At 41.0% G+C, this 27953-nt stretch overlaps 1 protein-coding gene and 1 pseudogene across 1 annotated transcript; one reads left to right on the plus strand and one right to left on the minus strand.

The window, feature by feature from the left end:
• The first annotated feature begins 778 nt into the window (after positions 1–778).
• Positions 779–27810, plus strand: ARCN1 (archain 1). Its single transcript, XM_002927870.4, has 10 exons — positions 779–936; positions 11055–11318; positions 11882–12061; positions 12190–12395; positions 13255–13419; positions 17208–17373; positions 20157–20304; positions 20632–20740; positions 23348–23552; positions 26014–27810. The coding sequence occupies exons 1-10, from the start codon at positions 934–936 to the stop codon at positions 26101–26103; spliced, it is 1536 nt and encodes a 511-aa protein (XP_002927916.1). The 5' UTR covers positions 779–933; the 3' UTR covers positions 26104–27810.
• On the minus strand, positions 8949–9493 carry LOC109490980 (annotated as a pseudogene).
• Positions 27811–27953: the final 143 nt, after the last annotated feature.

Below are 27953 nucleotides of genomic sequence, written 5' to 3' on the forward strand. Positions count from 1 at the left end.
ATTATAGCCATCTTATTGGGTGTAATGTGGTATCTCATTGTGGTTTTGATTTGCACTTCCCAAAGAACTAAGGATGTTGAGCATCTTTCTATATGCTTTTTGGTTATTTGTATACTTGCTTTGAAGACACGTCTACTTTGCCCATTTATTCATTTATTTATTTAATATGTATGTATGTGTGTATGTATGTAATGTCCACACTCACATGGGGCTTGTACTCATGACCATGAGATCAAGAGGCAGATGCACCACAGACTCAGCCAGCAAGGCACTCCTATTTTACCCATTTTCAAATTAAAAAAAAAAAAATTTAAGATGTTATTTATTTGAGACAGAGAATGAGCCGGGGCAGGGCAGAGGGAGAGAGACAAGCAGACACCCTGCTCAGTGGGGTGGGCTCTCATTATGGCCTGAGCCCGAGTCAGACGCTTAACCCCTTAACCGACTGAGCCACCCAGTCACCCTAAAATTACCTTATCTTTTTATTGTTGAGTTCTAAGAGTTCTTTACATATTCTGGATACTAGTCCTTACGCACATCAGTTAGTTTGTATATTAAATGATATAGTGGCTATGAGAGCTTTATAAACTGTAAGAGGTGTCGCTAATTAAACGAAGGTGCGGACAATCAGTGAAAGGACAGAAACAGTAGGTTCCACGGCTGTAGACCGAGCCCCCATACCTCCTTGGCAAAAACCTGTCGAGCAGCCGGGTACCAGTACATTCCCCACCCCACGGCGCCCCGCCTTCCGCCCTTTGACCCGCGCCATTTCCGGTTGGAGACGTGGCTCGAGGCCGCCATCTTGGCAAGAGGCAAAGCGGTAGCCTCTCCTGACAGGGGGGCAGCAGGTCCAGAGCGGCCGGTGCTCCCCTTCCCCTGACCCCAGCCCCAGTGGAGCGGGAAGCGCGGGTGAACCCCCCCACCGTCCTCACCATGGTAAGATTCGAGCTGGGCCGAATTCCCAGGGTCCGGCTTCGGTCGGCCGTTGTGTCTGCGGACGGCCTGGTGCTGGGGCCGAGGAGTCCCGCCCCGAGGGCCTGGAGCCGGGCGCTTCCCTCGGGGCTCCGCAGCAGTGTGGCCTTCCCCGCCCTGTGCCCGGCCTCCCGGGAGATCCGAGGGATATGCCGGCAGTCCCTCTCCCGTTGCGCCCACACCCCATCCCCCCACCCAGCTGGGCACCCACCTCTTCTGGGCCCGGGGTGTTTGCTGTTCGAGAACCTCGTAGTGGTGTAGCTTGGACCCTCGCGCTGCAGACGTCGCACCTCGGCGCTAGTGCCCGGCGGGTTTCATGGGCGCCGGTTGGGCTTCTCTTGGGGGGCTCCCTTTCTTAGGGAATCAGCTCTCCTCTCATCTCCGGTGTTTGGTAGGCCCGTGATACTCGAAATCCAAATCCATTGGTGTTCGGGGCTTCTTTTGTTTGTTCGGAAGGGGGAAATAGAGGAAAGTTCGAAAGGAGGCATAGAACAGGAAGGAGTAACTTCTAACACTAATTTGTAGGACTCAGGTGTCCCTGAAACCTTCCACGACTTCTACAGAATTTAGGTGTGTCCATTTGTCAGTGTTAGTGAGTATATGCGGTATACGGAGCATTGGGAAAAGGTGAGCGAGTAATAGCGAACACAGGCTTTCTGTTTTCAAGGAACTTACTGTTTGGGTGAAGTCAGATGTGTTGGTGGCATATCGTAATCAGAAGTCTGACAGGAGGAGTAAGAAGGGGTTATATCCGGGGACCTGTTACTTGCCTTCAGATGCGTTATCTTTGTGTTTTCATCTGTGGTAGAGATGGAGAAAATTAATCTGTATAAGGGTGGGACAGACTAAACAACAGTGCTGATTCCACTAAATCTTGCTTTATCACGACAGTTTGGATATTTATGAACGAGGAGAAATTCTTTGGTTTCAAATGAGCTAGTAATTTATTTTTAGTGTACTTTCTGCCTTTCAGTCTTTTGAAGGTTTTTTAAAATTCTGTAGTTAATAGATTACTAGTTGGTTTAAAGCATCTTCCTGCGCACTTGAGATGACAGTATAATTTGGTGCCAATCATACTAAGTTCTGACAACCTTTTTAGATAAGAACTTGGATGGTGGTGGGGTGGTGGGGTGGCGTTCATGCTTGGTCTTTAAACCACTGAAAGCTTCTGTTTTCCACTTCAGGCAAATAAATTACATCCAGACTGTTTGCCTCACAAAACTTTACTGTTGGTCATAAACTTTCCAAAAACTTCTTTGTTCATTTCCACTAGGAGGCTCAGTATTTGGATAGTGATTTTTTTAACTCCTTTTCTGTTTACATCCTGGTTGTATTTGTAGTGCATTTTGGAGTGTATTATGATTTTAATAGCAAAATTAAAGCCTTGTATTATATAAACCAAATATAGATAATTACAAAAATCTTGTTGTTGAAAGTTCTTGGAACTTAATGTTTTCAATTCTTTGATAACTGAGAGATGGTAAAGCCCTAGGCATTGAGTGATAAGCATAAAATATGTTTGCTTGTCATTTGGACATGTATGCATATATATACAGTTGTGTCGTGTATAAATATGTATATTTTTTAAATTATATGGGACTTGGCATGATCCAGATACCCAGATTGGTGTACTCTGGAGAAAAATTCAGTACATTCTGATGTAANATTATATGGGACTTGGCATGATCCAGATACCCAGATTGGTGTACTCTGGAGAAAAATTCAGTACATTCTGATCTGTTGAGTCTGATTTATTCCTTTACAGAGAGATCCCTGGACAGTAGAATTGTCCAAATAGGGCACATTTTGTAAGATTTCTTGGATCTAAAAGTTGTATGAAAACTTCTGAAAAAGTTGGGGTGCCTGGCTAGCTCAGTCGGTAGAGCATGTGACTGATTTATTCCTTTACAGAGAGATCCCTGGACAGTAGAATTGTCTGATTTATTCCTTTACAGAGAGATCCCTGGACAGTAGAATTGTCCAAATAGGGCACATTTTGTAAGATTTCTTGGATCTAAAAGTTGTATGAAAACTTCTGAAAAAGTTGGGGTGCCTGGCTAGCTCAGTCGGTAGAGCATGTGACTCTTGATCTCAGGGTAGTGAATTTAAGCCCCACATTGGGCGTGGAGCCTACCTAAAACAATATAACAAAAAAATAATAATAAAATAAAACTTCTGAAAGTTGATTTTTCCTGAACATTTTATTATAAACTTCTCAAACATCTAAAAAAGTTGGAACAATTTCACAGTGAACACCCCTATGAACAGTAGCTAAATTCTGTAACATTTCACTATAGTTGTTTTATCACTCATTTAATCGGCCAGCCAGCCCTCTCTTCAGCTTTTTTTTTTAATGCATTTCAGAGTAAATTGCACATATCAGTACGTCAATGTTAGTTATTTATTTTTTTTGTAGGTATATCATTTTCCTTTATTTCAAAATTTTAAAGTTGGCACACAATGTTAACATTAGCATCAGGTAGGGGGCACCTAGGTGGTGCAGTCAGTTAAGTGTCCAACCCTTGGTTTCTGCTTGGGTCATGATTTCGGTGTCCTGAGATTGAGCCCTGAGTCAGGCTCTGTGCTCAGTGTGGAGTCCGCTTGGGACTCTCTCCCTCTCCCTCTGCTGCTCCCCACCATGTGCACGTGCTCTTTCTCTCAAATAAATCTTTAAAAAAACAAAACAAAAACATTAGTTTCAGGTGTAATAAATGTTGATTTTTGAAAAATTTCCTTTGGCTTTAGCTACTGAAGTTAGCACAAAATGTCCTATATTAGGAAGTCCTAGTAGAGGAAGTAAATGAACAAATGCAAAAACAAGTGGCTTAAAATGAAGGACAAAAAAAGGCATCTTTAGATTTGACCTTTTTTCTGGTTTTCTGCAAATTAATGACATTTTTTCTTTTTCTAATTTCTTTCTTTCTTTATTTTTAATTTTTAAAGGTTTTATTTTTAAGCAATCACAGTGCGGGGCTCGAACCCACAATCCTGAGATCAAGAGTCACACATTCCACCAACTGAGCCAGCCAGGTTCCCCCATATTCTTATTTTCTTAACATTTGTTAGGTATTATAATCGGTTCTCTGTCTTAATAAATTTAAATGTGTGTGTGTGTTTTAAGATTTATTTATTTGGGGGGGGAGGGGAGGGGCAGAGGTAGAGAGAGAATCTAAAGTAGGCACCATGCCCAGCACAAAGCTGGACATGAGGCTTGATCTCACAACCCTGAGATCATGACCTGAGCCAAAATCAAGAGTCAGACACTTAACCGACTGAGCCACCCAGGTGCCCCAATAAATTTAAACTTGAATAAACAATATGAAGTCTCATGGTAGCAACAATCTATAAGATCTTTGCTTACCTACAGAATGCTGTTCTTATTCACTCAGCATAGCAATGAATAAACTAGAGTGGACACATTCAATATAAATGATGATATTCAGTTCCAAAAGTCATTAGTTACTAGAAAGCTAGGTTTGGGTTTGTGTGGACGAGCTGTACATACTGAGAGTGAAAACTGAAATCCTGCACAGTAATGTCAGTCCCCAATTAGGGGGTTATTATTGCTTTTATTTTCTTTTGTATATAATGGAGCAGCTGCACAGCTTTTGTTTTCTTTATGTATCTTTTTGATTGTTGTTTGAGAGGACAGCAAAGAATGAAAATGATTTTCTTGAATTTTCATTGACTTGCCATCTATTTATTCTCCAAATAGAAAGTTTACTGCAGAAACCGAGAACAATGTCCTTCTATTTTTATTCTCTACAAGAAGCTTGTGATGAGCTTAAAACTCTCACTAACTTTCCAAGTTTTAGGTTTTGTATGTGATCTAGATTTTATTGTAATCTTCCCTCTGATTCTCTCATGGAAACAGGAAAGACAAAATGGTCCTCTATGACAGTTGTAGAAACTACCCTTAATATGATCATGAATCATGTATATATGAATATACGTGTATATGACAATGTATATCTTCATTGCAGTAAATTACAAAGGAGAAAATACTGCCTAGATCTGGAAGTGAGGAATATGAAAGCGTTTTAGAGGTTCGAGGAAATCTTTGGCTTTTTTTCTTTAGAGAATTATGCATGTTTATTCTGAATTACTACCTGTTATTCTTGGACCTCTGTCACTAGTGGGGATGAAGGGATGGTACTGCAGCTTGTCTCACACACACACTGTGCGCACACATGATTTGTTTTGATAAGGTGCTTCCTTTTAGCAGCTCCGGGTTAATGTAAGATACTGTTCTGAAGTAGTTGCTACTGGAGCAGTGGGTGTAAAGTGGAGGTACTGTACATTTTTAGTTGCCGTAAAGTTTTCAGATGCTTAACTTGTAGAATCATAAAGATGCAGAGGCACTTTAGATTTCATATAAACTAACCTCTATTTTGGGGAAGCAGTTAAGTGACTTATGCAATACATAATTAGTGACAGAGGCAGAACAGAAACCTAATTCTTTAGGTTTCTTTACTCAAAGAACTCTGACTCATGTAGTTAAATCTGGGTAGAAGAGAGTTGTTATTTAATCCATACATATGATGGAATACTCAAACCGTTATAAGTATTATTAAAAGAAGAGTTGCTTGGGGCGCCTGGGTGGCACAGCGGTTAAGCGTCTGCCTTCAGCTCAGGGTGTGATCCCGGCGTTGTGGGATCGAGCCCCATGTCAGGCTTCTCCGCTATGAGCCTGCTTCTTCCTCTCCCACTCCCCCTGCTTGTGTTCCCTCTCTCGCTGGCTGTCTCTATCTCTGCCGAATAAATAAATAAAATCTTAAAAAAAAAAAAAAGAAGAAGAATAGTTGTTTGACAAAGCTCAACTTAACGGGGATTTTTTTTTTTTTTAAACAATCCTGGAGAGATCGTATAACTTGGGCCCTCAGTATCTACGTCTATAAAAACAGTCAAGGGCTCTTGAAGGGTCCTGTTAGGTTTAAATGTTCTTTTCCAAAAATGTAAAGAGTAAGTAAATAAAACGACTTTGTAGAGAATCATACATATTCATTCTTCCCCAAAGAAAATCAAATTAGAGTTGGAAAAATTAACTTACCTTTTAGTGTATACTGTATTTTAATAATTGTTAAACATTGGTAAACACTGATGTGAAAGGAAGCTTTATTATTTCAAGGCATTTAAGAAAATGAATATTGGGGCGCCTGGGTGGTGCATTCGTTGGGCGTCTGCCTTTGGCTCAGGGCGTGATCCTGGCATTATGGGATCGAGCCCCACATCAGGCTTCTCTGCTATGAGCCTGCTTCTTCCTCTCCCACTCCCCCTGCTTGTGTTCCCTCTCTCGCTGGCTGTCTCTATCTCTGTCAACTAAATAAATAAAATCTTAAAAAAAAAAAAAAGAAAGAAAATGAATATTAATGCAGAATAGGTTAAATTTATCTTGTTTAGAGGTGACCATATGTTCCAGAGGTGACATGAAGAACATAGTGGATAGAAACCTGTGTGAACTTAATGGACCCTCTGATTGTGATGTCTTGGGTATTTCGAGGTTTAGAGCCATACTGAATGTGGGGCACTGTGGTCCTACTTTGGGAGCCTTATTTTGCTTGTACCTGTATAATGGAATGACTCAAACAGAGTCTCAGAGTTTTCCTGCTTAGGTCCTACTATTTTACCCCACTGTTTCTTCGTCTTTACATACTCAAATCCCCCAATTGATCAAAGCATAATTTTTTTTTTTATAGGAGGGGCAGAGGGAGAGGGAGAAGCAGACTTCCCACTGAGCAGGGAGCCCAGCACAGGGCTCGATCCCAGGACCCTGAGATCATTACCTGAGCCAAAGACAGACACTCAACCGACTGAGCTACCCATGCGCCCCAGTCTTGTGACCAAGAGTCATAAGCTTTACTGAATGAGCCAGCCAGGTGCCCCTGCCCTCTTTTTTATTTTTAATTGAGATATAATTCACATACCATAAAATTTAGCCTTTTAAGTTATATGATTCAATAGATGTTTTAGTATATTCACGAAGTTTTATGACCATCACCACTATCTAAGCTTAGAACATTTTCATAACCCCAAAGAGATACCCCATACTCATTAGCAGGCACTCCTCATTTCCCCTTTTCCAGCCTCTGGCAACCACTAATGTACTTTCTTCTCTGGGTTTGCCTATTTTGGATATTTCATATAAATGGAATCATGTGAGATGTGGCCTTTTGTGTCTTGTTTCTTTCACTTAGCACAATATTTTCAAAGTTCATCCATGTTCTTCATTTATTTTTATGACTGAATAATATTCCATTGTATGGGTAGACCACATTTTGTTTATCCATTCATCAGTCACTGGACTTTGGGTTTTTACTTTTTAGCTTATTTTCATTATTATGAATAATGCTGCTATGAACAAGTTTTTATGCAGTACAGCTGTTTTCTCAGGGATAATTTTGGGGCAGAAATCTTACTTATTTGGACATATGTGGCATGTAAGCCTTCATTGACCAGTACAGAGACTTACCTGCTTGGCATGAGTAAGCTGAAACAATGATGACATTTTTATTTAAAAAAATTTTTTTGCCAGAAATATGTAGATGGTTGAAACATGAATCTCCTATGATAAAAATTAATGTGAAATTGAATTTCTTGAGTATATTTGATTTTAGCCTTCTTTTTTTTTTTTTTAAGACTTTATTTATTTATTTGACAGAGAGACAGTCAGCGAGAGAGGGAACACAAGCAGGGGGAGTGGGAGAGGAAGAAGCAGGCTCCCAACAGAGGAGCCTGATGTGGGGCTCGATCCCAGGACTCTGGGATCACACCCTGAGCTGAAGGCAGATGCTTAACGACTGTGCCACCCAGATGCCCCGTGGTTTTAGCTTTCTGAACAAATAACTCGTCCTGGTAATAATTTTAGGTCAATTTCGTCTCCTTAGTGATTAAAATATTACCATTATTTATGTATCAGAAATTATCCTTCCCTTATTTGAAGAAACATGATTTCATATTATTAATTAATTTAAAGACAGGGAATTGCCACAGTGTATGCTTTAAATACCTTACAATTATATATGTCATTTATATCTTAATAAAACCAAATTAAAAAATAAAAATCTATAGCCAAGATAAAAATAAATAAAGTTAAAGACATGGAATGGAGGATTTCTTTTGAGAGATATGTGTTATAACCATCTCGTATTTTTATTCTTTTTCTGGTATCCTTTACCATCCTCAGTATATCCTCTTGCCTCATACGTAGGTGATGACAAAAACCTCCCAAGTAGTCAGTGATGGCAAAAGTACATTTCTTGAGTACAAAACTATTTATTTTAAATATATATAAATATCTGGGGGAAAGTGACTGGTTTTGGACTTTCAAACTAGCTTATTTGCTATCCTTAAAGTAATCAACTGGTAGTTTTTATACTCTGTACCTCTCTAAATGCCTAAAATATTTTCTGCTCTTTTTAAAAGTAATTAATTTACAAAACAAGATTCTCCCTAAGAGTATTTATGATTTAGGACATTTTTAAAAAAGATTTTATTTATTGGGGCACCCGGGTGGCTCAGCCATTAAACGTCTGCCTTTGGCTCAGGTCATGATCTCAGGGTCCTGGGATCGAGACCCACATCGGGCTCCCTGCTTGGCGGGAAGCCTGCTTCTCCCTCTCCCACTCCCCTTGCTTGTGTTCCCTCTCTTGCTGTCTCTTGCTGTCTCTCTCTGTCAAATAAATAAAATCTTTAATAAAGATTTTATTTATTTATTTATTTATTTATTTGACAGAGAGAGCACAGCCAGGGGGGAGTGGCAGGGAGAGGGAGAAGCAGACTCCCTGCTGAGCAGGGAGCTGGGCAGGGCTCGATCCAGGGACTGTGGGATCGTGACCTGAGCCAAAGGCAGATGCTTAACCAACGGAGTCACCCAGGCGACCCTGATTTAAGACATTTTTTTAAAACTTTTCCCTGCTTTTAATTTTCTTCTCCCTGCTTTTAGTTTTATTTGCATTTATTTTATGCAGAATTTAGTCTCAGGCCATAAGTCTTTGTTTCTTCAGTTTCTTCTGGGATATCTTTTTCTTTGTGAAACCTCTTCTTCTGGTTTAGGAACACTCTCCTCTTTTTCAGTACGGATCCTCTCAGTGGGGCAGAGAGAGCTCACGTCTGGGTAAATCTGACCACGAGCTCTGTACGTTCTTGTTGGATCTTGACGGCTTCATTCACCTGGATGTGCTCAGTGACCAGAGAATCTACGTCTAAACCCCTAAGTTCAGCATTACTCTCTGCATTTTTAAGCATTTGCAGTAAAAATTCAGCAGTCCTTTGGGCCACCGACCTTGTGTCCAGCCCCACTTCTTGGCTTGGGCACACCTACCACCTCCACCATTATAGTGGCAGGATGGCACGTATTGCTTCTATGAAGTGACATCCTTCTGATACTTGGTGGCTTTCACATATACATACCCTTGATGCCCTGGAAGGTTTCACATGTGTTCTTAAAGTGAACATGAAGATTTGAACCTCTTAATTTGCATGATTTTGTAGGGTTGTATGGGTCAAGTGAATAGTGAATCATTTTCAGAGATCACCTCAGGCTGCTTATGGGAACAGCTAAAAACTTTTTAATTCTGTACAGCATAAAAGTAATTTTAAGCTGGGATAATTAAATTTCAGTGTAGAGTTGATAGTAGTAAAAATAAAAATCCATTTGAGAGGGAAATCATCTGTACAAGATACAGATCACTTTTCCAATATAAATTGTTTTTACCTAGCTGCTTGGAAATAAACATGATGGTAATTATCTCCCAAATACCTAATTACCAGTTCTTGATGGATAAGGACATTGTGTTCTATAATTATTATAGAACTGTTTTGATGTACTTAGACTGTAAGAATATTTGAATTGACTAACTTTTTTTTTCTTCAAGTCGTTCACTTGTAGAAGACAGGTTTCTGTAAAGCTGAGAAGCCTGACCAGTGAGATGTTGGTAATTCAGAGATTGTATTGAAGCTTTGAGGCTTCCAAAATGTTACTAGTATTTGTGAATTCTTGGGATTCTGCCCTGCAGAAACAATGAACACTGTACTTAATTTTCTTACTCCCCTGCTAATAGCATTTGAGGCCTCTTGTTCTTCCTTTGGTCCTAGTTTTTTTTTTTTTTTTAAGATTTTATTTATTTGACAGACACAGCGAGAGAGGGAACACAAGCAGAGGGAGTCGGGGAGGGAGAAGCAGGGCTCCCGCTGAGCAGGGAGCCCGATGCGGGGCTCGAGCCCAGGACCCCGGGATCATGACCTGAAGTGAAGGCAGATGCTTAACGACTGAGCCACCCAGGCACCCCTTAAGATTTTATTTCTTTACTTAAGAGAGAGAGTGCACAAGCAGGGGGAGCGGAGAGAGAGAGACATGTTCCCTGCCAAACAGGGAGCCTAAATCAGGGCTAGGGGATCATGACCTGAGCAGTCAAGGGCAGATGCTTAACTGACTGAGCTACCCCGGCACCCCTGGTGCTTGGTTTTGTCTAAAGAATGCCAGACTAGGAAAAAAGGGCTGTTGCTCTTGATCGCTGACAGGTGTCGAAACCTGTGTGAAACATTGAGTCATTTAGTTTTTCATTTTACAGATTGTTTACTTATGTAGAGGTGTGGGATTGGGTTATTAATCAAAGAACAAAAGATAGAAGAAAGGAAAGATCAGGGGCTTCTCCTATATAAACCTTTAATCTGCCGGGTCAGACCTCTCTTTTCGCTGTGGAGATTTCTGTTCTTAGAAAAAGTTTGAACTATTCTTTATGGGTCTGCCAAAGCAGAAAGCAACCCATCTCTGAGTCTAGGAAATCTTTTAACAGTTGTATTTGTAGACTTGGCAAAAGTTTTTTTTTTTTCCCTTAACTAAGCTATTCTTAAGGTAGGTTATTGAAAAATAGGACTGATAGTTCCATTTTGCTCCACTGTAGCTGTATTTTATGAATTATGTACTAGAGTTAAAAGAGCAATGAAGTAGAGTTTGAAAGTCAGCATTCTAATAGTCACGTCACTGAGTAACTGAGTGTGTCATTCTGTGGAAGGTCTGAAGATGCTAAGAAAACAGATGTGAAGAAGTAATTAGTACTTACTTATGTGTATGTTCCTGGCAGGTGCTGTTGGCAGCAGCAGTCTGCACGAAAGCAGGAAAGGCTATTGTTTCCCGACAATTTGTGGAGATGACCCGCACTCGAATTGAGGGCTTGTTAGCAGCTTTTCCAAAGCTCATGAACACTGGAAAACAACATACATTTGTTGAAACAGAGAGTGTAAGGTATGTCTACCAGCCTATGGAGAAGCTGTACATGGTGCTGATCACTACCAAAAATAGTAACATCTTAGAAGATCTGGAGACCCTGAGGCTTTTCTCAAGAGTGGTAAGAGTCCTTTTGTAATAGTGGGTCATAGTTTTCTGCTTTAAATTTTCACTGTGAAACTGTTTTTTCCCCAAAGCAGCTGATGCTTGTCAGCTTGCATGCTGCGTGCCCCCCAACCCAGCAGTTCGTTAACAGCCCCTTATTCATTCAGCAGACACTGTGTGTCCTCCTAGACTGTAAGTATCCCAAAAGAGAACGTGCAAACTGACCTTCTGTTTCCTAGTTCTTCAGTGGTAGCTTCAGTCTGTTTTTGTGGTTCTGACACTTGTTTGTCCATATTTTTAGATCATATTCGTTAGGTAAGGCTTACTGATACAGACACCACACACACACACAGACACACACACACACACAAACACAGACTTTATGCCAAAGTCTTGCTTAAAAAAAAGAATAGAGGGGCTACAAAGGGATTCAGGTTTTGTTGAAATTATTTTATTTTATTTATTTTTTTTTTATTTTATTTTATATTTTGAAATGTGTGTATGTTAAAGCATAAGACTTGGGAAACATAAATGCTGATAAATTTTAAATCTTTCTTTTCCATTGCTGCCCACGATTAGATCCCTGAGTATTGCCGAGCCTTAGAGGAGAATGAGATATCAGAGCACTGTTTTGATTTAATTTTTGCTTTTGATGAAATTGTTGCCCTGGGATACCGGGAGAATGTGAACCTGGCACAGATCAGAACCTTCACGGAAATGGATTCTCATGAGGAGAAGGTGTTCAGAGCAGTTAGAGAGGTAAATAAATAGGGTCGTCTTCGGGACTTCTTGTTTGTTTGTCTTTCTTTTAGCCTTTACTGTTTTCCCGTTCTCATTTGCTAGTATAGATTGTACTCAGCCACATCCCTGGATGTATCTTTTTGTAGACTCAAGAACGTGAAGCCAAGGCTGAGATGCGACGTAAAGCGAAGGAATTACAACAGGCCCGAAGAGATGCAGAGAGACAGGGCAAAAAAGCCCCAGGATTTGGAGGATTTGGAAGCTCTGCAGTATCTGGAGGCGGCACAGCTGCCATGATCACAGAGACCATCATCGAAACCGATAAACCAAAAGTGGCACCTGCACCAGCCAGGTATAACTCAGTGTATCACCACCAACCCTAGAACGGCAGATGAAGGCTGAATGTGTATATTTTGGAGTGATATGTGATTTCTGGGCAAGTTGAAAATAATGAGTGACTTGATGAAGTAAGAGGTAATATTAAATTTGGCTACATAATAAAAGGGTAAAGGAGAAATCCGAATGTGGTGAGGGATTTTTTGTGTAAAAGAGGTTTCTTTTACAAATTATACTATGAGAGTTGCCTTATTTTGGGAGAAGAGGGGATATTTAACTGTTTATGGAACATTGATTTTTTAATTTTGGTGTGAATGGATTTCTGGGAGAATCTGTGAAGTACCTGAAAGTATATGCAAGAGTTTGTTTATGCACGGGTATATTTATCAGGATGCAAAGTACAAAGTTTTTATTTGATCATGTGTGCTTATGTAAATGTACCTTTGGTCTTTAGGTCCTTGAAGCTTATGTATTTTTTAAAAATTTTATTTATTTATTAGAAGGAGAGAGAGAGGAAGAGAGAGAACAAGCAGGGGGAGGCAGAGAGGGAGAAGCAGACTTCCCCCTGAGCAGGGAGCCCAATGCGGGACTTGATCCCAGGCCCCTGGGCTCATGATCTGAGCTGAAGGCAGACGCTTAACTGACTGAGCCACCTAGGCACCTGAAACTTACGTATTAATAGTGACTCAGCTGCCAGTTTCCACGGGAAATAGTCTAGTGCTCCACTGAACCTTAGGATGCTTGGGTTTTTCCCTTGAGATCTTCACATTCTTCTTAAAGAACAGTTTCAGGGAAAGCTTGGATGCTATGGGGTTATTAATGTTTTTTAGTCGTGATGTTTTTCTTATTTTGTTATCTCTTATTCTTCCACTTAGGCCTTCAGGCCCCAGCAAGGCTTTGAAACTTGGAGCCAAAGGGAAGGAAGTAGATAATTTTGTGGACAAATTGAAATCTGAAGGTGAAACTATCATGTCCTCAAATATGGGCAAGCGTACTTCCGAAGTAACCAAAGTGCATGCTCCACCTATTAATATGGAAAGGTAAGCAGTAACTTTTTGAGTAAGAGCAGATCACATAATGTATAAAAATGTTACAAATCACATAATGTGTAAAAATGTTTATTTCAATGCATTACAATTTTTTTGTGTATCTTTTAATTTTTCCAGATTTGAAAAGAGTTACAGTATATCCTAGATTTTAACATGGGGTCTTTTTATTTCCCTGTTACTCATGATTGGGGGCTCTCAGCTATTTATTTTCTGTGGAGTTTAGAACTTACCTTTTATTAACTCTGCTAGGTTTATGTTTTTGTTTTTAGAGCGTGTGTGCGTGGAGGGGTGCTAAGGGAGAGGGATTTTTTTTCCCCCAAGATTTTATGAGCGAGAGAGTGCATGCGCACAAGCATGGGGAAGGGCAGAGGGAGGAGGAGAGATTTTCAAGCAGATTCCCAGCTTAGTGCAGAGTCCCACATGGGGTCACTTGGGGCTCTGTCTCACGACCCTGAGATCATGCCCTGAGCTGAAATCAAGAGTCAGATACTTAGCTGTTTGAGCCACCCAGGCACCCCAGTGTGCTGGCTAAATTTAAAAGTAACTTGTCGGGGCGCCTGGGTGGCTCAGTTGTTAAGCGTCTGCCTTCGGCTCAGGGTGTGATACTGGCATTCTGGGATTGAGCCCCGCGTCAGGCTCTTCCGCTGGGAGCCTGCTTCTTCCTCTCCCACTCCCCCTGCTTGTGTTCCCTCTCTCGCTGGCTGTCTCTCTCTCTGTCGAATGAATAAATAAAATCTTTAAAAAAAATAAAAGTAACTTGTCTTGGGGCACCTGGCTGGCTCAGTTGGTGGAGCAGCGACTCTTGATCTCGGGGTTGTGAGTTCGAGCACCATGTGGGTTGTAGAGAGTACTTAAATAAAACTTTATTTAAATAAAAATTTGAAATAAAAAAATAATAAAACTTAAAAAAAATGAAAGTAACTTGTCTTTATGCCTAGTGTGTGCCTGGTCTCTTAAAGTGAACTTGAATTAGAGGGCTAGAGCTGGGGTGGCCCCTGTGCTGTATTTTGGCAAGTCTTCTTTTAATTAAACTTTAGGGGGACCCAATCTTTAATACAAAATTTATAATATAAATATCTGTAACAGCAAATTAACCTAATATCTTTTGCCTTTTCATTACTTGAACCCAGTATAGATTTTTTTTTTTTAAGATTTTATTTATTTGTCAGAGAGAGAGAGAGAAAGCACAAGCAGGAGGAGCGGCAGGCAGAGGGAGAAGCAGGATCCCTGCTGAACAAGGAGCCCAATGTGGGCCTCGATCCCAGGACCCTGGGATTATGACCTGAGTCGAAGGCAGATGCTTAACTGACTGAACCACCCAGGTGTCCTGAGTATATAGAATATTTTGATTTGTCTCTTATCTCAGAACTGGTTTGTAACGTTTTTAGTTATCAAGTTCACATATTCCTGACTCAGATTTCTTGTCTTGAAGCCCAGACTTCCACTGTTGCTGATGGTTTTGGGGTCAAGTGAAAGATGAGTCTGAGAGGATACTTTTATCAGGTGTGCATAGCAGTATTTTGTATGTGCTGTTCTGTATGAGATGAGCAGGGTTACATTGAGATAAATCTCTGAAATCACTGAAGCCCCTGTGCTATTCCTAGTGGTTGCTTTCAGTGAGACAGAGTCTTAGCACTATTTTAAAAAGATGTTGGAAACCATTATGTATTAGAGAGGACTTGAGACTCTTTTCTAAATGATGAAATACTTCTTGAGCATGGAGCAAACGTGTGAAAGTAAATGGGACCCTGTGTGTGCATGACCAGGAGAGGGGACAGAGGCAGAGGGGGAGAATCCTAAGCAGACACTCCCTGCTCAGCGTGGAGCCCAGTGTGGGGCTCCATCTCACGACCTTGAGATCATGACCTGAGCCAAAACCAAGAGTTGGAGGCTCAACGGACTGAGCCGCTCAGGTGCCCAACCCTGCGTTGTTTTAAGATACACTCCTTTCTGGTCTTGTGTATCATGCCTTTGTTTCTGGGTAGACTTATATGTTGGAACAAAGAAGGATGCCAGAATATTCTTTTTAGTGTCTGCTGCTCATCCATTTAAAAATAGTTTTAGTAAAAAAATATGGATAGATTATACTTAGTAATTGCCCAGAGCAGCAGCACTTTTTATTTTACTTATTTTTTTATTAGGTTATACATTCATGTAGTTCAAAATTTTAAAGGTTCAAAAAGTATTACGGGGGGGCACCTGGGTGGCACAGCGGTTAGGCGTCTGCCTTCGGCTCAGGGCGTGATCCCGGCGTTGTGGGATCGAGCCCCACATCAGGCTCTTCCGCTATGAGCCTGCTTCTTCCTCTCCCACTCCCCCTGCTTGTGTTCCCTCTCTCACTGGCTGTCTCTATCTCTGTTGAATAAATAAATAAAATCTTTAAAAAAAAAAAAAAAGTATTACAGGGGCCCCTGGGTGGCTGAGCCCGTTAAGTGTCCAACTCTTGATTTTGGCTCAGGTTGTGATCTCAGGGTCATGAGATTGAGTACCATGTCAGGCTTGTGCTCAGTTGTGGAGTCTGCTTGTCTCTCTCCCTCTGCTCCTCACCCTCCTTACTTAAATAAATAAATTAATTTAATTAAATCTAAGGGGAAAAAGTATTAAAATAAGAAGTCTTTCTACCACTCAGCCAGGCAAGTTTCTCTTTTTGGAGGCAACTAGTAGGAACTAGTTTTTTGGTGTGTATTCTTCTGAGAAGTATAGTCTATATGTGGGTGAATAAAAACATACATACCTAAGTTTTCATTTTTTTTATACATAAGTGGTAGCATGCTAGACACATTTTCCAGTTACTTTTATCACTCTTATTTTGGAAATGAGAACATCCTTCTTTGAAGCTATAAAGACATGACATCTAAATGTAATACTTTATCCTAGACTGGATCTTGTACTACTTTATTTTTTTCTGTTTTAAACATTTTATTCATTGATTTATTTCATAGAGACACTGAATGTGCGTGAGTGGGGGGAGGAGCAGAGGGAGAGAGAGAATCCCAAGCAGACTCTGCACTGAGCACGGAGCCCAATCCAGGGCTCGATTCCAGGACCCTGAGATCATGACCTGAACAGAAATCAAGAGTCTGAGCCGCCCAGGCGCCCTGGGATCTTGTACTACTTTAAAGGACATTACTAGGTCAACTGACTGAATTGGCATATGGATGGTAGAGTAGAGAAAGTATCGATGTCAGTTTGCAAAGTTAATAACAGTACTGTGGTTATGTAAGAGAATATCCCTGTTCTCACAAGACATACTCTGAAGTGTTTAGGGGTAAAGGGCCAGATGTGTATAATCTGCCTCTAAGTGGATCAGGAAAAAAAAAAATCAAATAATAGTTGTAGGGAGTATGCAAATGATAAATGATGGATAAAATGTTAACAGCATTTTAAAAAGGTATAAATGTATTCCTGGTATAATTTTAATTTTTTGATTTTTGAAATTATTTTCAAATGAAAAGCATTTTCAGTTGTACCTCTTGTTTCACAACTGCTTAGTATTAATTTTTGTGGATATACTTTTATGTTTTTAAGCAGTTCCCTACTGATGGATATGTAAGTTATTTCCAAACTGCTATTGTAAACAGTTCTTCAGTGAATAATTACTATACTGTTTGCACAGGTGGGAACTTGTCTGTAGGATAAAAGGGTATAATGCTTTAAATTCTGTACATACAGCAACAGCACCTTAAAATAAGTTGTTGATGGCTAATCACCGTTAAACCCTGGAGAAAGGAATTCTGGTTTCTACCTTTATGAACAAATTGATTACTTTTTCTCTACAGTGTGCACATGAAGATTGAGGAAAAGATCACACTGACTTGTGGACGGGATGGAGGATTGCAGAATATGGAATTGCATGGCATGATCATGCTTAGGATCTCAGATGATAAATTTGGCCGAATTCGTCTTCATGTGGAAAATGAAGATAAGAAAGGGGTGCAGCTACAGGTGTGTAAAGGCTTCAGATAAGGGAGTATTAGGACTCCGGCCTCTCTGGGGCTCCTGGGTGGCTCAGGCTGTTAAGTGTTTACCTTCAGCTCAGGTCATGATCTCAGAGTCCTGGGATCGAGCCCCGTGTCAGGTTCCCTGCTCAGCAGGGAGTCTGCTTCCCCTTCTCCCTCTGCCCCTCACCCCTGCTTGTCTCTCTTGCTATCTCTCTCTCTCTCTTAAATAAATAAATAAAATCTTTAAAAAAACGACTTCCGTTTGTCTGCCTAGCACAGTCTTTCTCAGCTGAAGTTTCTCATGTGAACCACAGAACATAGAAAATTAAAACTAGTGCCATTTCAGATGCCTAGGAAAGAAGTTAATTTATTACATACAGTGGATACCTTGAGGCAGTAAATCTCTTACCAGGTGGGTTGAGAGCAACTGACAGCAGTTGTATTATAATAGACTTTTAATAGTGGAATTGAATGAAAGGTCATTTTGAAATCGAATTATGACTTCATACTCATTAACAAAGACAGAGATAGATGCTTACGTGTTTCTATTATGCAAAGAGTAAAATAATTCAGGATATTGCTTGAAATACAGTTTTTTCAAAATGACAAAGATTTTTTAAAGATTTATTTATTTTGGGGCACCTGGGTGGCTCAGTCGGTTGGGCATCTGCCTTCGTCTCGGCTCATGATCCCAGGGTCCTGGGATTGAGCCCCATGTTGGGCTCCCTGCTCAGTGAGGAGCCTGCTTCTCCCTCTCCCTCTGCCTGCAGCTCCCCCTGCTTGTGCGCGCTCTCTCTGTCAAATAAATAAATAAAATCTTAAAAAAAAAAAACTTAAAAAAGATTTATTTACTGAGTGAGAGAGAGAGCAGGAGTGTGCGTGAGAGTGGGGGTGGGGGGCAGAGGAAGAGGGAGAGAAACAGACTCCTCACTGAGTGCAGAGCCAGCCATGGGTCTCAAGCTTAGGAACCTGAGATCATGACCTGAGCTGACGTCAGAAACTTAATCAACTGAGCCACCCAGGTGCCCCTGAAGGGCAATATCTGGTGGTATTTTTGAAAAGTTACCAACGCTAAATCTGTATGTTACCCCTACCTGGATATGTATGAAACTTCTTTGTATTATTACAGTTGTTTTGTCACATTTTATTTAAATGGTTGATCTTGTATTTCTTGTCACAAGAACAAAGCATTTTCAGGGAAGAATTCGTTTTTTTTGGTCCGTTTTTGCCCCATAATCAGCACAGAGTTGTCTTTTGGAAGTAGTACTTGCAGTTTGTTTTTTGTTTTGTTTTGTTTTATAAAAGATTTTATTTATTTATTTATTTGACAGACAGCCAGCCAGTGAGGGAGGGAGAGAGGAGGGAGCCCAATGCGGGGCTCGATCCCAGGACCCCGGGATCACGCCCTGAGCCACCCAGGCACCCCAGTGCATACAGTTTTGAGACAACAGCTTTGCTGGCTCTTAAAGTATATGTAGGCTACTGTTCAGGAGTTCTTTCTTTTCTCTTTTCTCTCTCTCTTTTTTTTAAAGATTTTATTTATGTGAGAAAACGAGTGGGGTGAGGGACAGAGGAAGAAGCAGACTCCCCACTGAGTGGGGACCCCATCACTGGGCTTGATTCTGGGACTCCAGGATCATAACCTGAGCCGAAGGCAGATGCTTAACCGACTGAGCCACCCAGGCACCCCCTCCCTTTTCTCTCTTAATATGACTTCTTTTTAAAGATTAATCCATCTTAGTTGGCCTGAGTTTGAACAACTTTAGTGTTCTGGGCAAAATTGCAACTAAACTTTCCACAGAGCTCTTCCCTCTCCTGCCTTCTGACTGTAAGGCCAGGATTGCTACATGACCCAGGCATCTGATCAGCAGTCTTCTACTTGGCTTGCTTGGCCCTACCATGATGTTGTTTCCTGTGAAGTATTTTTAGAAAGAACTTGGTTAAAGGTCTTCAGCTTTTTCAGTTAAAAAATTATTAACTTATTCAATTACAAACAAAATGCCTTAGAGTTGAAGTTACTTTTTTTGATTACTATTTTTTTAAAAGCTTTATTTATTAATTGATTTAGTTTATTTTTTAAAAGATTTTATTAATTTGAGATAATGAGAGAGCACGAGTTAGGGGGCAGAGGGAGAAGCAGGCTCCCCACTGAGCGGGGAGCCTGATGTGGGGCTTGATCCCAGGACCCTGGGATCATGACCTGAGCCGAAGGCAGGTGCTTAACCAACTGAGTCACCCAGATGCCCCTAAAAGATTTATTTATTTATTTTAAAGAGATTGCACATGCGCAAGTGTGGGGCGGGCGAGGGACAGAGGGAGAGAGAGAATCTCAAGCAGACTCCCTGTCGAACACAGAGCCCCATGTGGGGCCTGATCCCATGACCCCAAGATCATGACCAGAGCTGAAATCAAGAGTCAGCCACTCAACAAACTGAACCACTCTGGTGCCCCCATTTCCTATTTTTAAAATGTCTTAAATCTTTTTAAAAGTCTTTAAAGAAGGGACATCATTCTTCAAATCAAAAGGAATTGGCATTCTTTTAGGTACTCTATTTTATTTTTATTTTTTAAGGATTTTATTTTTATGTAATCTCCACCCAACATGGACCTTGAACTCAGAGCCCCGAGATCAACAGTTGCCTGCTCCACTGCCAGCAGAGCCAGCCAGGCACCCCATGGTACTCTATCTCAGATGTTTAGAATATGGACCGTGTAAGACCAAAGGGAATTTATTTCCTATCTTATCATGCCTGAACCTCAGAAGTTTTCTTTTGCTTTTCATTTCAGACCCATCCAAATGTGGATAAAAAACTTTTCACTGCAGAATCTCTCATTGGCCTGAAGAATCCAGAGAAGTCATTTCCAGTGAACAGTGACGTAGGGGTGCTAAAGTGGAGACTACAAACCACAGAAGAGTCTTTTATTCCACTGACAAGTAAGTGCTTCTGGCCAGTCCCACTAAGCTAGTCTGCACTGAGAACTAGAACCAGCCCTGCCTTGTGCTTATCTTCATTGCCAGAGCAAAATTCTTTTTAACAAAATGACTTTCTTTCAAAATGGGCTCAGTGCTGCATTTTGTGTATTTTAATCATGAGCTTTCATTTTTTTAATAGGTTTAATTTTAAAACTGTCACTTAGAATATTTAATTATACTAGGAAGTTTAAGGCCTGCGGCTAGCTGTCAGCTTTGATTTGCGGTCTAAACTTTTCTCTACTCGTTTTCTAATATTTAAGAGTATTCCTGCTTTGCTTTTCTTCTCAGTTAATTGCTGGCCCTCAGAGAGTGGAAATGGCTGTGATGTCAACATAGAATACGAGCTACAAGAGGAAAATTTAGAACTGAATGATGTGATTATCACCATCCCGCTCCCGTAAGTGGTGTCCCCCACGTCGTCATTTTTTTTTTACTGGGCTTATAGCAGTAGTCTTTTGGAACTTGTTTTGGAGGCAGCACTTAGGTGACCATCCATTCTAAGATAATCTGCTTCTTAAAAAGGCCTGTTGTAAACGAAACTAGTTAAAAAAGTCCACAATACTGTATGCACATACGACATTGGGGAAATGTAATACTCTTGGAACAGAAATCAGGAGATGGAGAAGGCGGCAGTTGACTGCCACGGGGCACCAGAGAACTTTCGAGGACAGTGGAAATGTTCTATGACTTGACTGTGATGGTGTTTACAAGATTACATACGTTTGTCAAAGGGTGTTGAGCTGTACACGCTAAAAGGAATGGATTTTACTGTTTTTAAAACCAACTGAAAGCCTGTTGTAGTTCTGGAGCTGTGTTTCCAGATGTTGGGCCTGTGTTTGTTCTTGTAGTAATGAAGACTTCCAGAAGGAGGAGCCACTTCTCAGTCAAAAAAAAAAAAAGGTCTTGGTTTTGTTTTGCAACTCAGAAATTGAATCTGTCAGACTGAATTTTTTCTCTTTCACTTGGCTCTCTAAACTTGCAGCTAAAGATGAGTTCAAGAGAACTATTGATTCTTGCCAGAGCACGTTTACATTAGTTTTCATAAATTTTCTAACAGTTTTATTGAGTATAACTGACATACAGTAAACTACACATATTTAAGTTGTACAATTTGATACATCTTGACATGTATATACCTGTGAAACTGTCACCACAATTAAGATGATGAAAATGTCCAACACCCCCAGAAGATTAGTTCCAGTAAGGTATTTATTTAGTTCGTTTGTTCCAGTAAGTTTTTAATGTGTGCTTAAATGGTCTACTTTCTGGGATCATCTGGAAATACTCTTTCCCTTAACTTTATCTCACTAGCATTTCCAGTGAGTGTGCCCTATTATTATTATCACCAATGAATCCAGCTCCTCTCCTCTACCTCTCAGTACCTGCCCCCCATGATTAAGTATAGCGTGTAATTATGAACACCCAATAAGTGTATTCTTAGTGTATCTTTACTGTCATATCACTCAGTTAATTGTAGTTTTGTTTCCTTTGTGATAATTCAGACGTTTACATGGCCAGGTCTGTTTTTTTGTCTTTCCTATTTTTCCATTTTAAAAAATAAGCTTCATTATCAATCTCTGCTTTATTGGAGTAACTGTCTTATTCTTCACAGCTTAGTTATTCTTTCAGAACAATAGATGGCTGCCTTGAACCATTGTAGGAACCTGGGTGTTGGTGACAGGTGTGGGTATTATTTTGTCAAGATTTATTTTACTAGGCTATTTTAAGGATGCCACAATTTTTAGGCCTCTCCATCTACCCTATAATTGTGGTTATGGTGGTTTCCTGTGTCTTAGTTCACTTTTGCAGGAGTCTCCAGAAGAGACCCTTCCTTACACAACATTTTACCCTGTTGTCTAGAACTGATCAAATTTGAGAGATCAGAATTGGAAGAAGAGCAGAGAGAAGAAACATATATACAACTGGGACCATAGAATTGATAGGGAAGAGCTGATCATGTTTATCCCCATTAAATTCTTCTCTTTGTCTGCCTTATTTACTCTGCCCCTAATGCAAGCATTGAATGGCACTGGTGAATGAAAAGATGGTAAATTTGCAGTGCATAGGAGTGGGTGACTCTGCCTATCAGCCATGTGTGGGGGTGCAGAGTTCATCCTAACTCTAGCCCTGGTTCTCTGGCAGATTAAGGACAGCTATGTGTCTCTTTCTCCCATCATGTTCACATTCTGGGCAGGGGTGATTGTGTTTTCACTTATCATAAAAGTCCACTTACTGGGACACTGGGTGGCTCAGTCGATGAAGCATCTGCCTTTGGCTCAGGTCACGGTCCCCAGGGTCCTGGGATTGAGCTCTGAGTTGGGCTCCCTGATCAGCGGGGAACCTGCTTCTGAACCCTCTCCTCCCAGCTCCTGCTCTCTCTTGCGATCTCTGTCTCTCTCGCAGATAAATAAATAAACTCTTTAAAAAAAAGTCCACTTACTGGATTGTAAATCAGACCCACCAGCATCAAGTACAGGTTTTGAAACATTCTAAAATCTTTTGAAGACATCTTCTCAAAGGCCCAAATTCATTTCCATTCTAAATAACCACATAATGGTATATAAGGTTTTGTGCCACTAGAGTCAACCTGCTTCCCCCCATTGTCACCTATAAAGAGAGCTGCAGTTTGTTCAAATTCCTTCTTGACAAGGCAACAAACCCTTGGTGCAGAATTTTTGGAAATATATCCCACTTCACATATTTGTCAGTCTCGGTCCCCTGCTAGGTCCAGATCTAATCCACAAGCTGGAGCAGCCCGTGGATATCTCTGCCAGTTACCTGTGGTTGCATGTAATCTGTATCTATAAAGGCAGTGAGTGAGAGACCCTTGGCCAAAGTGCTAGGACTTTGATCCTTAAAGTTACTAGAAAGCCTCATTTTTTTCCTAGGACCATAAAAAAGTGGGCAGAATTTGAGGAGCATAATCAAATTCGAGACTGGTTTTCCTTGGCAGAGTTCTTCCAGCTCTGGACTGCTAAGGTGACATAGGTGTTTGTCATGACAGATCTGGCGTGGGTGCACCGGTGATTGGGGAGATTGATGGCGAGTATCGACATGACAGCCGACGAAATACCTTGGAGTGGTGCCTGCCAGTGATTGATGCCAAAAATAAGAGTGGCAGCCTCGAGTTCAGCATTGCTGGGCAGCCCAACGACTTCTTCCCTGTTCAAGTCTCCTTCGTCTCCAAAAGAAACTACTGTAACATACAGGTATCCCCTTTTAATCGAGAGCACATATGGGGAAAGTGGTAGGATGGATGCCAGATAAACAGCATGGCATCAAAAGTCAGAAAAGCTGGGAGGCTTGGCTGGCTCAGTCCATAGAGCATGTGACTCTTGGTCTTTGGGGTCATGTGTTCAAGTCCTATGTTGGGCCTAGAGCTTACTTTATTTATTTATTTTTTTTTAAGATTTTTTATTTATTCATTTGACGGAGACAGCCAGTGAGAGAGGGAACACAAGCAGGGGGAGTGGGAGAGGAAGAAGCAGGCTCCTAGCAGAGGAGCCTGATGTGGGGCTCGATCCCAGAGCACCAGGATCATGCCCTGAGCCCAAAGCAGACGTAGAGCTTACTTTAAAGAGAAAAAATCAGAAAAGCTGGTATTCCCTGCGGATTCTGTTATTAACTCTAAGCGTATGATCTTGGTCAAATTCCTCTCCTCTCTGACTCCGTTTTCCTCTATAGATCAGACAAGGTAAAGAAACTGAATATGAATACATATAAAAGTACTTATGAGTTGTGCAAGATTTATATCTCTTAGTTGCCTAATTTTTTTTTTAAGAATCTCATACATTTTAAAAGCCATTTACTAAAACAGCCAACCCATGGTTTTATAATGACTTTTATTTTTTAATGTTTGAAATTTTTTAGTTTTTGTGTGTGTGTGTATGTTTTGTAATGCCTTTTATATGTCACTTGGTTTGAACTCAAGGATGGAAAGTTTTGTATTTATTTTTATATTTTAAAGATTATTTATTTATTTGAGAGAGGAAAAGGGACAGAAAGAGCACGAGTGGGGGTGAGGGGCAAAGGGAAAGGGAGAAGAAGACTCCCCACTGAGCAGGGAACCTGATCTGGGCCTCGATCCCAGGACCCTGACATCACGACCTGAGCTGAAGGCAGATGCTCAACCACTTGAGCCACCAGGCGCCCCAAGAAAGTTTTTTATTTGGAAGGCAAGACTTCCCTGCAGAAATTATTCTGATACAAATGAATACAATATTTGGATTATTCAGTGCGCCTGGGTGGCTTAGTTGGTTAAGCACTGACTCTTGGTTTCAGCTCACGTCATGGTGTCGGTCCTGGGATTGAGCCCGGAGTCAGGCTCCATGATCAGCACGAAGTCTGCTTGTCCCTCTCCCTCTGCTCCTCCCCCAGCTCGTGAGCACGCCTAGTCTCTCTCAGATAAATAAGTAAATAAATAAATAAATAAAATCTTTTTAAAAACCCCACAATATTTGGATTATGTTACAGCTTCCCTTCATTAATACAGATCATCACGAGCCAGTTCTTTTGCAGACCTTGTCCTTTAGATAAAGTAATAGATATTTGTGAACTATTTCTTTAGATCATTATTTTTAACTCATTGTTCCTCTTGTTTTTGAAGTTGCATTATAAGGACCCAGTTTATATTATCATTTTCCCCTCCGGCTTGTTGATTTGCTTGTTATTGTGGCACTATCTTATCTTCCCAGATGGTCTCTATCTCTCTTATAAGTGCTGGGGAGGTTACAGTTTCCTTCCTCTGTTGGATAATTCCAAAAAGCACTCTCTCTCCACTCTCAGTTATTGGCATTAAGCTCAACAATATTGGAGTACAGGCTTGAAACCAAGACATGAGATAGAAATGGGTACATGTTCCTGTTCGGGACAATTCGAAGAGTAGGACTGTCTGAAAACCTCATTAGAAAATATAACCAGTGGTGGGATGCCTGGGTGGCTCGGTCGGTTGGGCATCTGCCTTCTGCTCAGGTCATGATCTCAAGGTCCTGGGATCAAGTCCTGCATCGGGCTCCCTGCTCAGCGGGGAGTCTGCTTCTCCCTCTGCCTGCCGCTCCCCCTGCTTGTGCCCCCTGCAACAAATACATAAATAAAATCTTTTTGAAAAAAGAAAAAGAAAAATATAACCAGTTGTTCAAGCATTGTATTGATGCTTTTAGAGGCACTAGTGTTATAGGTAATTCATTAAACTAGACATTTATAATTAAAAAGATAAGATCTCATAGAAGGACCCAGCCATATCTAGAGAATAAATGTGATAGAGCAGCTTAATGAGACTTGGAGAGCAAATCAGGCAAATGGAAGTTGAAGAGTTAGAATATTGCATTGTGGGTCAAAATATTAATTGATCAGCCTAATAAAATGTCTGTGAACTTCATAGGTTTTATGGGGCAGGATCTGGGTAGTGGCCACTCATTCTAGATCTTTTAATTGATACCACTGTACATCTCATGCCAACAGTTGTCTTTTCTATCTAGAAAGCAAGTTAATCATGTTGGTGGGGAAGAGCGGTGCTGTAAGCCACGGTTGTGAATTGAAATTTTTTAGTGTTTTTTTTGAGTTATTTTTAATACTGCTTTAAGGTAATTTGATCTGTTCTGTCCTGAGAATTTAGTCAGCACCTTGGAGACTCACTCTCTGCTTTACCTCACTCTTTGTTTGTTTCCCTAGGTTACCAAAGTGACCCAGGTAGATGGAAACAGTCCTGTACGGTTTTCCACAGAGACCACTTTCCTAGTGGATAAGTATGAAATCCTGTAATACCAAGAAGAGGGAACCAGAAAGGAAATTTTTCAAATTAATAAAGAAGAAGCCAACAGTGGCTGAAGAGTTTTTTCCAAATCTACAAGCCATTGGAGACCGATTTTTTCTGGTACAATGCACGATTCTCTGCGCGCAAGGACCCTCAACTCACCCTCAGTGTTCAAGTGTCACAGAGACATCATTTGGCAAAGAAAGACACAAACACAAAGGGAAAGGCTGCTGATTTCTTTGGCAGATTTTACTGGCCAGCGGGAAAGCACGCTCTCCAGAGAATGCCCCCCAGTTAAACAGCTTCTCTGCCTTTGCCTCATTGTTGCTCCTTTGTTTTAATCCCTAAATATGGTTACATTTCATACTTCGTTTTTTAAAAGTTTTCTGTGGAAATTTTCTTTTTTCTTTTCTCTTTTTCTCTGCAAATTTCAGTCATTTGTACTCCTTTCCTTTACCTTTAGTTTTTCTCTTTCTGTACCTTCAGTCAGGTGCCGGGATCTTCAGTATATAGGCATTGTATCTGTTCGAACAGGCACTCCTGGGAACTGGTTGATGTAATCCATCCTTGATCTTTGGACTATACAGATGAACTGCTTAAGGGGTATGAGGTCTAGAAGTTAACAGATAAGGATGTACTTTGTCCTTTTCCTGTGTCCCCTCATCCCTCCATTCCTTTGCATGTTGTTTTCCTTCAGTTGTGCCCCTCCGGTTTCAAACAGTACTGTGAATCCCACTTGTGCCAGTAGTAAAGACCACTGAGAAGCAGCTTTCAGACGGCACAGCCCCCACTTGCAAGATGCCTGAGAGGCGAATGGTTATGTCCAGCGAGGGCTCTCACATCCACAGGTAATCCTGTCTGCTGCTGGTGCTACCCAGGCTTCTCGTTCCCTGCACTTCGGGTACTTCAGCCAAAGCATGAGAGCTCATGGTCGTTGTGGTCCATTCACATGTCCTTGAATTCAGCACCTCCTTCTTCCTGGCTCTTCTCTGTGTTCTCAGTCCTTTCCTGTCTTTCCTGTCTCTGAAGTCCTTCCTTTTTGTCCCTTGAGCCCTTTTTGTCTAGTGTCCTCATGCCCCCTCTCATCCACTGCTTGTGCAATGGAGGAGGCTACATCAGCCAGCCCAGCGTTGGCCTTCTAACTCAGTGTTGCACTTGGTAGGGTTGTGGGGCTGCTGCTGCTAGGCCGCAGCCACGGGGAGGTGGGGGGGAGAGGCAGATGTCGACGTGACCTGCTGCACTTCCAGCTGGCTCAAGAAGACCACTCCCCCTTGGGACAACATCAGGCCTCCCCTGCAAAGAGTGTACTGTCCTCGAGGCAAAGCAGTCACACACAGATGGCCATGGATGGAATTGTTTGCCAAAGAAATTTCTGGCCTTTCCCTTTCCCTTAACTGTGTCAGGGAAGAATCCTTATCTCTGGCTTGGGTTCCACATGAGGTTTTTTTGAGGAAGGGGACTGGGACAAGAAATCTGTCATGTAGTTAAGTAGGCAAGAAATCTTATTAATCCAGTTTTGTTTGAAAGTTGCTTGTCCATATGATTTTTTTAAAGTTGTTTAGGTTCACAACTTTTTTTTTTCTGAAATTACTTTTGGGGTAATATTTAAAATGAGAGACGTTTTGTAACCCTGTAAAATACATAGGGAATATAACATTCCAGTGTACACAAAGAAGGAAAATTCTTTAATCAAATAAAGAGTATTATAAAATGAATGTTTATATTAGACTCTTGACTCTCATACTTTGGTGTCTCCTTGCTGATTCGAGATAATGTAACGGGATCTAAGTTTAAAAATTAATGATATGTTTTTTTTAAGAGAAAACAATCTATCCGAGAGTATTTGTTGCCTTCCCCC

Source organism: Ailuropoda melanoleuca, chromosome 8 (genome assembly GCF_002007445.2).
Source record: "Ailuropoda melanoleuca isolate Jingjing chromosome 8, ASM200744v2, whole genome shotgun sequence".
Taxonomy (NCBI): domain Eukaryota; kingdom Metazoa; phylum Chordata; class Mammalia; order Carnivora; family Ursidae; genus Ailuropoda; species Ailuropoda melanoleuca.